Here is a 12,474-nt window from a genome sequence, read left to right as displayed (position 1 = left end):
GGCAACTCTTTTAGTCAGTTTTCTCACGAATAGATGAAAGGAGAATGGTTGGTATCCTACTGGATCTGATCGCTTAGGATTCTTGTTCTTGTTGAGTGGACTACAGTTGGAGGCCTTGAGAGGTGAGGAGAAGATTATTGAAGCTAGAAAGCTGGTGATTATGTTTTGTTGTCTGGAAACTGTAATCATAGGGAGTAGCGTTTTCTTTGAAATTTTGTACTTTCTCTATTGCCTAATGTTCCTTTTCTCATCAATAAATCTGTCTGTCCAATTTCTCCAAACCCCAAATGTGCTCCAACAACCAGGCAGCAGCCTTTGTCACAACCACATGCTGTTTTAGACACGCAGGACTAGGGTATTTATCAGGACGGTCAGTAGCAGGAGCTCAGGTGATCTATGTACTACCCTCACAGCAATTGGGGAAGGGGAAGGGGTTGCATGCTCCCATGCCTGCTTCCTGGAAGTAGGCAGAGCAGAACAAAATGTACACCTTCCTATATATTTGTCTATGTTGTAGCATCATTTTGACCATTCTAAACAGATTAAAATAACATAGCATACAACATATTTTGTGATAGGCTAAAATTTGCATGCAAATGTGTTTTTTTGCCACTTCAGGATATAAATATATTTTATTAAATATTCCACGTCTCCCAGAAGACTTGAAATACGTTTTACCATTAACAAGGCAAATACAAGAATTTGCGTAAAGAAAAGGGGTGATGAATTACCAGCCATCAAAACATTATAACATTTATTCACACGGATGTTCCTGAGTAATATTGTTTCTCTGCTTTCAGAATATATGTTAACATATTCTTCATTTATTTATCAACTTTTATAGACCACATGGAAGAGTCTCTCCTCAAATGAACACATCCTTTCGTCAGAATCCTTATGATACATATGAAGACGTGGATGAAGGAAGGCAAAGTACGATGGATTATTCAGCTGGCATACCACTATCGCACATGAACCCGAGGAATGAAAACATCCAACTTATTTCTGCCGCCTCCATGCACAATGTGAATCCATATGGAAGTGGATACTGTATGTAACCATTTTCAATGTTTTACCAAAACCAAGTGAAATTTACATTTCAGATTAGTTTATGGAAAGGAGCTTCTGGGAAGGTTTTATCTAAAATGTTTCCTTATTGCAAATGTTCCAATGGCCAAGCATGGAAGGCCTTCATGTCATTACATTTATGTAAATATTTGCCTTTGGTCGACATATTCAACTTTGCAAGTCAGGGGTTATTATCAGACTCACACACTCCACTGTATACCCAAGACTCTCGGGGGAAATTCAAAGCAATCTACAGCAGACTCTGTTTGCAACTAAATCTCAGGTGTTGCTAAGGCATTAATACTTCCCGTCCTTAAAGGTACTGTAGCTACCTTCTTCCTCTACCAAAGAGGGATCTCATTAGACTTCATCCTTTAATTGGGCCTCCTCAGTCCGACTGTTAGGCCTTGTTTGGGGTCTTAGGTTCCAGCAAGCAATGTTGCTTGTAGCTGAAATGTTACCAAATTCGGATTATTTTCCGGTATACGTGCATTGACAGATTCCAGGTATTTTCAGTGTATTTCGATTTCTCCTTCTTAGCATCCTCCTTAGATTCACAAGCTCACAAACATCCTCAACAAATAATATTAGTAAAGATCACGGCATTTTGGCAGAATCATGGTCGATAGTGCACTCTTCGTTTGGTGATAGATATCAGACTCGGAACTAAATGGAACGTTTAAAATAACATAAATATATTCTAATTAAGTACTTCCTAAGGAATATATAAGTGTAAATCAGACATCCCTTGTCACGCCTAGCTGGACGATAGAACACCCTGAACATTACATTTGTAAGAATTTTTAGCAAATTTCTTTCCCAAATACGGTAATGCCATATCTGTGAGACTTGTTTGAACAATATTGTGATCTTTTTGAATTAGCTTAATAAATATCACAATATTTTTTAATTGGAGCACAGAGATGTCCTTTACAATGCACCACAAGATAGAAAAAGTAAGGGATTAATTACTTTGAGATTGTAAGGGCGCTTGTGTTTCGTGGGGAACTAATTTTCTTGAGTGATACCTAAAATAGCGTCTCCTTCGGTATTGAGGGGTTATCCTCTTTTTGGAATTATGTTACTATATTGACACCACAATGTGAAATACTTGATTGTTCCTGTCAGTTAGGCCCACCCACAGATTAGAGGTACATTTTTTATTGGTAATAATGTGGGAGCTCTGGATGGTTGGAGTTTCGAAACTTTCAAAACTTTAAATCACAGAAATGTAAGGACATTTTTTTAACCAATATTTGGCCTGTACAGGGAATTCGGGGTTAGAAAAAGTGGTTGCATGCTCAGAAGCCAAACCACCCAGGACTACCCAAATTGTCTGTTTTACAGAAATGCATAGAGTTGGTAGGTTTATCTCTTTGCCAGACTACCCCAGGCCCAGAAGTGTGTTTCCGTGTCACAGTCAGGGTCCAGGAGCTGTTTAGATTTGTTCTAAGGCTAGGAAAAAATCCAAACAGCATCCTCCCAACTCCCCACTGGGCAAAGAGGCCTGTGTCTGAGCCACAGCAAGGAGCTGTTTGGATTGTCAATCCCATCAAGGTGCCGGGGGCCATGTACATTTTTCCTTAGGATGAGAAAACATCGAAATAGTATCAGGGTTTCTCACTGGAGCACAGAGGTGTGTGTCTGTGCCAAAGCAAGGTGCTGGGCGCTGTTTGGATTGTTTCTTTTAAGCTAAGTAAAAATCACAGCAGTGTCAGGGTTTCTAGCTGGGGCACAGAGGTGTGTGTTTGCGTCCAGGCAAGGTGCTGGACGCTGTTTGGGGGCACAGAGGTGTGTGTTTGCGTCCAGGCAAGGAGATGGAAGCTGTTTGGATCTTTTTCTTTGGCTAAGCTCCTTCACAACTCCCACTGAAGGAGGTTGTCCCCATTAGACAACGATTCTTTAACCCATTAACTATCACTAATCACTTTTGTCCCTTGGCCTTCTAGGGGAAATTGCCTCGCACTCGGAAGATTGTTCTGTCTTTCATTCGTCGTGATAGAAACCATATTTTGCATAACCCATCAATGAAAATGCTGTTCAGGAAGTCAGTAGAAGGCTGCATGCACCGCTTGCTAAGATGGCATGTTTCTGGATACTGTGCACAACATGTATCTGGGCCTTTTATCAGCCTGGTCCATGTTGATGATTTTGTGATTGCAGTTACCCAGAGGGGTGTTCAGAGTATAGTTAGTCATTACTCAAGACAAGTGGTGGTGGAGTCACAGAATCTAGCAGCGGGCAAAGGATGTCAAACTTGTTCTTCCTTTTGCCAAGCTTAGCCAGTGCCGTGATTTATAGGAAAAATATGTGAGTCAGCCCATAAACTACCCATCCCAAGATAGTGGATTGTCCAGAGACATCCACTGAAGGTTTCAAATCCAAGAGGCAGCACGAGTCTTCTGTGTGATGTAAGTTTATGTTTGAATGACATACAAAAGTGGGTTCAATGACAGAATATCGACCCCCAAAATATCCCCATACACAAATATCGAGTTTTTAATATCAATGTCAAAAATATCGACAGCCTATATTTATTATTATATATACAAAAATATCGGGGGAAAAATATCAATGTAAAAAATATAGCTGTACAAAATATCGATTTTAATATATATATATATATATATATATATATATATATATATATACATCTATATATATATATATACATATATATATATATATATACATATATATATATATATATATATATATATATATATATATATATATATATATATATATATATATATATATATATATATATATATATATATATATATATATATATATATATATATATGTCCGTTCAACAGCTTGTCACTGATGTCGTGCCTCCTCCTTCCAATGTCGGTGCCTGCAGCGGTAATGACAACCGCTCATAATATCCGAAAATAGAAATATCCATGGACACCAAAAGGACAGCACATAAGGTTTATTGTGCATACAACGACGCGTTTCGGTGAAGCCTTTTTCAAGTTGTGTGACCTGCGCCCAATCGACCATAGAAATACAGGTCATGGTGCATAGCCATAGACAACACATTAAAAATGTCACTACTTTTGTGCAACTCTAATTTTTACATTATTAATTCATAATGCCTCCAAATTATTGCGCAAATACAGCTTGGAAAGGAGAAATTCAAAGATATCAATTTGAATAATTTCTAAATTTCTAGCTGTAATTTGGAGCAGACGTAACGCCCGTGCCTGTACTGTGCAGGGCATCCGAGGACACGTTGTTTGTACATATTCTTTTAAGATTATGAATGAATGGGAAACTGTCAGGAAGGCTGAAGCCCTCTCGCTATTTGATGAAGGATTAGACTCTGAAAGTATTCCATCTACGCCAGGAACAAGTGGTAATGCGACAGAGCCATCATTGAAGCAGAAACTTGCACTTCTCGAAAAACTATCAAAGGGGGAACTCAACAAATGGTGGGAGGTGACTTCACTCACCAACTATATTGAAGTTAATAGAGTGCCCAGAGGACTCAGAATATCGATCATTCCTACTTATGAAAATCCGAATCCGGAGTTATTAAAAGAGTGGTCAACGTTTATGGCAAAGACATGTCAATGCATGATAGAAATGCTGATAAAGTATGCAAAAATTGATTTGGAGACAACCCGAAAGGAATTGGCTGAAATAAGACAGGAACTAGAGAAATTTAAGAACGATAAGGCAGTAATTGATTTTGGTAAGCAACTTGAACTGAAATTGAAAAATACAAAGACACCATAAAATCAAAGAAACGGCAGAAATTCTTAAGCAACAAAAAAGATTACGCGGAAGGTCAAATTCTTACCTATGCAAAGCGTTTTGATTGGGCACAACGGAACTTTTATCTTGTCCAAAAACAAAAACAACAAGAAATAGTGTCCACAGGCTCTAGTTCCGATCTCAGCTCTGACACTGAAGCAAGAAGTGTCCCTTTAGGAGTACGTCCACTAACCTTCCTCCACGAATTCCAGATCCTGAAACAGCAAAAGGACCAGGAGGAGAAGCCTCAAGTGAAAACAAGAGGAAGAGGTCCAAAAATAAAAGGAAGAGGCGCAGGAATAAGCAAAGACTCAGAGTAAAAAATCGGCGAGGAAGGAGGACCTTTTCCATTGCTAGTTCCATCACTACTTCAACCATCCCCAATAAAACTGTGATAAATTTATCGTCTAGGTCTTTAACAAAAGAAGAGGAGTCTTTGCTACAATTGGGATTATCATTCTGCCCTACCTATAATATGGACTTTGTCACTACATGTATCGACCTATTTCTATATATCCGAAAGTTAAAACTGATGAAGATTTTCAAAATGGCTATTGGATCAAAAACCAATAAATCAAGTTGCCCCATGTCGGAAGAGACATCTAATCTGTGTATTGAAGTTGTGGACCTGATTCTAGATCTGAACAGAATGGAAGAAAATGTGACAGATCTAACTGTAAAAGAAGGATTGAAAAATGTTGATTAAACTGGGATTCAGGCCCGATGCTTCATGCCGGGGGGGACTTAGACCAAGATCCACTTTTAATCCGAATGTCCCACATGATAATATAGAAGCTTTCAGTGCCATCATGATCCATGAGATAAACAAATTGAGGGACCAACCTCCAAAATCACGATGGGATAACCAAATCACAACGAGTAGCCATGGATACATTATCTAAAGATCAAAGTATAATCGTGAAACCATCAGACAAGGGTGGAAATGTGATTGTTATGGATGTCCAACAGTATGACCAGGAGGCCCTACGACAGTTGCAAGATACGAACTGTTATGAAGAGATTGGATGGGATGTGTATAGACTTTCTATTACAAAATATCTTCATTTACTGAAAGATTGGTGGGTGGAGGGCATGCTGGATAGGGATGAATATCAATTTCTGAAAACAGATAATCCAAGAATACCCTGTTTTTATCTATTGCCCAAGGTTCATAAACATCCAACTACCCACCAGGGAGGCCTATAATATCCTCCAACGGAGGCCTGTTGGAGAATACATCAATTTTTCTTGATCTGTTCCTAGCACCCTTTGTTGTAAAATTACGGTCCTATTGTAGGAATAGCACGGATTTCTTGAGACGCATACACGTTTTCATGCGGGAAGATACCTATCACATGATATCGTTGGATGTCTGTTCGCTATATACATCCATAGACGAACAGCAAGGAGTAAATGCATGCATGTATTTCTTCCGTGAGCGACACATTTCATTCTGGGAACATACACAGATGTTGAAAACCATGATGCTCTACTGCCTGAAGGAGAATATTTATCTCTATAAAAAAACATTGTATCGACAGAAATCGGGTACAGCGATGGGCACCTGTTTCGCCCCCAGTCTGGCTAATCTTTTTCTGGGTTGGTGGGACAAACAGGTGGTTTGGATTGAGACCAACAAGAGGTTCACCGAGCACATCCCTATCTGGATCAGGTATATAGATGACCTGTTCCTGATATGGGATGGGCCGGTTGACTTAGCACAGGAATTCATTACTGAGTTGGGCAACAATCAGCTGAATTTAAAATGTAGTCACAAGATCAGTTCTACATATTTTGAATTTTTGGATGTGGCAGTTAAAATAGAAAATGGACATATTGTGACACGTCTCTTTTGAAAAGATACTGTAGGTAATACACTGCTCCACGCTAACAGTAATCATCCTGTTCCTTTACGCAATAGCATCCCCTATGGTGAGTTTCTCCGGGCTCGCAGAAACTGTAACACGGAAGAGAGCTTTGTAAAAGAGCAGCAAGTTATGACAGAGAGGTTCCAGCACCGTGGTTATACGAATAAAGTAATTGCCTCAGCTATTGGTAAAGTCAGTAACATTTCACAGAATGAGGCCCTTTTTTCATTAAAAAAGTAAAAATGAAAAAAATGAAACTAAGGCACCCAGACTAATTACCACCTACAATACCCAGTCCAACGCCCTAAAACAGTCCATGAAACGACATTGGGGTTGTTAGCAACTGATCCTGTGATAGGGACTTCTGTAGTGATAACACCTTTGGTTACCTACAGGAAATCAAAATCACTAAAAGATCATCTTCTCCACAGTTACCATGACCTATCCACCCCTACTACCTGGTTAGGAAGGTCGAAGGGATTTAGGAAATACAATTCATGTAAGGGCTGCAAGTATAGCCATAATAAAGACAGCTATAGGGCGGGCAAGGGCAGAGTCAAAAAGATCACAAAGCTCATAACGTGCACCAGTGACTTTGTCATCTATGTCCTAGAATGCCCTTGCGGCCTAAGATACGTTGGCAGCACAAAGCTGCAATTAAAAACTTGTGTCTTGCAACATATGAGGGCCGTCACAAAATGTAGACTTAAGTTACCCAGTGGCCAGACATTATCAAGAGAAACATCAGAGTAATTGTAATCTCATCAAATGTTTTAGAATTGACAGAATCTTTTTTTTTTTGTCCTCATACGCCATTATATGCATCTAGAGCTAGGTTGCTTGACTCTGCAGTCCCCCAGTTTATTGGCACCAGCAAGAGAGCTCTGATCTAAATGGTTTGCACTTTACACAGAACCTCTCGTAGATGGTCAGTTCCATTCTTCTATCTGATAGGCCCCACAAACTAACAAGAGTGGTGAAGTAATTCCATGTAGAGGCATAATCATTGGACATGTATACCCCTAATTTAAAGGTTGTCCAGCCAGCCTATGCATGGTGATAAAAAAGCTATCTTCTTACTATTCTTTTTCCTTGAGGCTATGTCCAATTTCATTACATACTTAATAGAATTTAACCAATCTAGGAAAGTGTGGGGGTACATTTAATCAAACATTTGCAGATCTCTCGATGAGCAAGTGAGATAAGATGAAAACGTAGCTTATTATTATCTAAAGATAACAATTCATAATTCGGGAAAATACCCAAAAATATTAAGGAAATGCTCACCTGAATGTCAAACCCAAATATACCTTTCATACCTCTTATTACAGGACCCCAAAATTGATGTAACCTAGGTCAGCTTATAAATATGTGCTCGTCATTAGCTTTTTCTTGCCGGAACTTAGGACAGCATGGAATAGCTCCCGTAGCAAACTTTGACAGCTTGAGAGGAGACCAGTATACTCTGTGAAGAGAGAAGAGATGATTTCTCCTTAAATCGGCAGCTTGAACTGTAGAGTATATTAAATCATAAGATACTTGCCATGTTGCTTCTGTGTTGAGGCCCGGCAAGCACTCGCCCCACAGCTGTGATGGAAGGATGAAGTCACCATCTGCCAGGTCAATCAGGAGCCAATAGAGGTTTGCTACTTCTCTCTTGTTCTATTGTCTCGTTCTTAAAGCAGACTCTAGGTCAATTATGTACCAAACCTTCATGCCAGTCGCCTGGGGCCAACATTTTATTTGTAAACATTTAAATTTAGATATCTGACTGTCCGTTATTGACTTTAAATCCTCCCAAGGTAGCAGACATCCATCGGGGATGAGTTGGGTCCAGCAGTTTGAACCGGCAGATTTTAACGGGGTTACTAATGCATCCTTAGTCCATTCAGGTGACCCTGGTGTGTCCCAGATAGGCGCCATAGCACTATAGTAGCTAATTTTTAGGAGCTTTCTGATTTTAAACCAAGTGTGTGCTAGATCTTTTAGAGATTTCAATCGAACCTTCTTGAAGAAGCGTGGGTCTCCAAATTTGTATATATAGGCGTGTTCTGCTCCTTTCAGGTCTTGCAGCATTTCCCTGTACATTTTTCCTATATCTGAAAAGTCAGGCTCGTTCATAAGCATTTTACCTGCTCTCATTAGAAAAACCCATGCATAGAAGGTTATATCAGGCATGCATAACCCTCCCTTATTCTTTTTTCTTCACAGTTTCTTCCAGGAGATTTTTATGCCCTTGGAGGCCCAAATAAAAGAATTCATTTTTGCCTGGATTTTCCTTAAACTTTTTTCATTAAAAGCTAATGGTATATTTTGAAATATAAATGTCAGTTTCGGTAGAGGCATCATTTTAACTAAATTGACTCTTCCAATTAGTGTTAGAGGTAAATATGCCCAACTTTTCATAGAGTCAGAAATTGCTTTATCAACTTTGCGTAAATTTGTGTCAGGTATATCATTAATATCATGTGTGATTCTGATTCCTAAATATCTTATTTCTTTTTTCAATAAATGGGAACAGGTATTTAGATTCCAGGCCATACACTCCGTTTTTGACTGATTAATCTCGTACCCGGAGATATTATCAAATTGGTGTGCTAGACTATATATGATAGGGATGGCTTTCATAAGATCTGATGTATATACCATGATATCGTCTGCATATAGTGACACTTTTTTTCCCCAATTACCACATCTGAAAGGAAGTATATCTTGATGTCTCCTGATCCTTTCTGCAAAGGACTCTATGTAAAGGTTAAAAAGCATTGTCGAAAGGGGGCATCTCTGCCTAGTCCCTCTTTGAACTGCAATAAAAGGGGAGAGATTACCATTTATCAGTATTCTGACTGTAGGGGCTTGATAGATTGATGAAATTATCCTACAAAATGTTCCCCCGAAGTTGCATTTTTCCAAAACTTGAGATAAATAAGCACAATTAACCCGATCAAAGGCTTTGGTAACGTCCAGTGTAACAATAGCCAATGGTAGTTTATGTAATGTCGCAAGATCTATGGCACCAATCAGATTATAAGTGAAGTCTTGAATACTTTTCCCTTTAACAAAGCCCTTTTTATCTTGATGTAACAAACCATTCATAATACCATTCAATCTCTCTGCTAAAATCTTGACAAAGATCTTATAATCAAGATTAAGCAGAGAGATTGGTCTGTTGAGTCACACTGATTCTGTGGTTTGGATGGCTTTAAGATCAAGGCCACGGTGGTCTCATCCCATGAGGGGGGCATATTCCCACCTTTTTCAAAAATATGAGAGAAGAGTTTGTCCATCACTGGGATCAAGGCTTCAGCTAGAGATTTATATAGCTCGGCCGGAAAACCGTCCGGTCCTGGTGCCTTGCCTTTTTTCCCTGCTTCTATTGCCTTCTTGATTTCAAGCTGACATGGATTTGTTAAAATTACTACAGGCCTCTTCACTGACTTTCTTAGAAGGAAAACAGTCAAGCCAGGGTTGTATTGTATTATCCTGTGGAGTTAGATCTTCTCTATAGACTTTATCAAAATGTTTTCGAAAAGCTTCTTCAATTTCTGCGGAAGTCTGACATAGTTTTCCTATTACACTGCATATATTACTTCTCCTATGTTGTTCTTTGCTAGTTCCTGTTTGGTGTTCCAGGCTAGAAGCTTGCCATAGCCTTCCCCGTATTCGAAGTGAGCCATCTTATTAGCCTCCCACCTCTTCTGTAACCTAGCATCCAGAACCCCTGCCAGTTCTATTCTAAGAGATAGTAATTTATCAGCGATGTTCCCTTCTGTTCTTTCCCCTTGAGCTATAAGCTCATTCTCTAGTTTCTGGATATTATCCTCTATTTCTTTTACCTCTATTTTGTGTTTCTTCTGTCTAGCAAATTGAATAGAGGTTATGCAACCTCTCAAAAACGCCTTGTAAGCATCCCATACTATTTCTATGGAAGTACTATCAATATTGGCTGAAAAATAATTTTTAGTTTCTACCACTAATCTTTCAATTATTTCTTCTTCTGACAGAATAGCTCTATCTAAAGTACATCTTTTATTGGTTGGCTTATTTGGAAGTTTCAACATTAGTATTACTGCCACATGGCCAGATAAGTGGCCTGCTACGTGCTTTATTTCTGTTACCGAACCCCTCAATTCCGAACTAATTAAAAATAAATCTATCCTTGACCTGTGACCGTGCTTTTTATTATGCAAGGTATACCCTCTCCTGTTTCCCTTTCGTTCTCTCCATATATCCGTCCAGCCTAACTGCTTCATCATGTTTTTCAATAAAGATCTCATTTTACAGTTTTGCGGTGTTCTGCTATTCAAGGATCTATCCATGACAGGATCAAGGACTAAATTAAAATCCCCTGCCAGGATTAAGGGATCACGGAATGGCAGAAGCTCAGCACATAGGCCCTTTAAAGGAGTTGGGCCGTCTAAATTGGGTCCATAATAACCTGCTACCGTGAATTTATGAATATAAAACCTTATATTGGCTATGGCCCATCTACCCATCTTATCTACTTTAAAGCCTTCGACTGATAGCGCAGGATGTTTCTTTATGATTATTGCTACACCCTTCGTTGTGGTTTGTTGTGTGGTACATATGACGTCCTTAATCCAGCTTTTAGTTTTACACAAACTCTTCATCTCCTGCTCAAATAGATGTGTTTCTTGAAAAATAAAAAAATTGTTCTGGGCTATCTTTTAAATATTGAAATATCCTTTCCATCTGTGTTTTACCCATAACCCATTTAGGTTCCATGACAACACCCTCAGATATAATACATGGTCAGCTGAGGCCTGTGTCATTACTCATATAAATATGTAATAAACTTCTTATAAAACTTTATTTGGCGAATTGGACATTTTTTTTTCTTTTTCCCTATGCTCCCCACCCAGTGTCCTACCCCACTCCCTCTCTCCCCCAACCCTTGTGCTCCCCTAGAGAACCCTCTCTGTTTCCCTTATGGCCCTACCCTGGCCTTTGAGGCTCACCTCTCTTCGGTCGGGATACGAAATACTATCTATAACTACTTATATAGCTGCCTGCTTGAATTTTCAAATATTGGTCCGATTTAAGTGTATCCTAGCAACTCTACAAAATACAAATACCCTAATAGGCCTGGGAAGTCAAATTAGTGAGGACTAGATTTATTTTTTATTTTGAACCACTGCTCCACTATTCTGCGTAGTGATATTCTGCAAAAAGATTTCTGCCTCCTCCACCTGTCTAAATACGTGCATTTTGTTGTTAAACATTACTTTTAGTGTGGCTGGGAATTTAAGTTTTGCTGTCGCGCCTAGTTGTCGAAATGGATCTAAAAATTTTCCCAGCTCCCACTGTTTAGATGCAGTTATGGAAGAAACATAAGACCGTATTTGAAATGTGAATTGACAGAATCTTACCACACCCCAGGGGAGGTGATCGAGAAAAACATTTTAAGAGTCAACTCAGGAGACGAGCTAGCAAGCCATATTGGATATAAATGTTAGGATATACACTTTTTTCACATTTGTTACGATTTGTTTCAATTTCTTTATTCCTTCCTGTTCACATGGATGATTCTGCTCAGTCTTTGACTGATTTTAATTTTCACTTATTTTTATTATGTTGAAGTTAGTATGGAGCACCATTAGCAGGAAACAAGTTCCATTGATGAATTTTAGAGTAGTGTTATACTTGGCTATGGCCTAACACACTCTCATGGAAAGTTTTTGATTGCTATAGTTAGCGAAGAAACTAGGAACCCTCTTACATTTAGTATTTCCGCATCCTTCACCTGTGGAAT

The 12,474-nt window shown here is 39.0% G+C and overlaps 1 protein-coding gene across 1 annotated transcript in view; it reads left to right on the top strand.

Annotated features, from left to right (window-relative positions):
- The window catches only part of TMC5 (transmembrane channel like 5), a 524,224-nt gene that overhangs the window by 110,317 nt on the left and 401,433 nt on the right, over positions 1-12,474 (top strand). The window contains exon 3 of the mRNA XM_085628842.1: positions 845-1,050. Coding sequence (XP_085484968.1) covers positions 845-1,050 — 206 coding nt within the window. The remainder of the gene's footprint in view (positions 1-844; positions 1,051-12,474) is intronic.

Source organism: Triturus cristatus, chromosome 10, assembly GCF_964204655.1.
Source record: "Triturus cristatus chromosome 10, aTriCri1.1, whole genome shotgun sequence".
NCBI classification, from domain to species: domain Eukaryota; kingdom Metazoa; phylum Chordata; class Amphibia; order Caudata; family Salamandridae; genus Triturus; species Triturus cristatus.
Note: the sequence above shows the minus strand (reverse complement) of the source record. Positions and strands in the feature narration are given on the sequence as shown.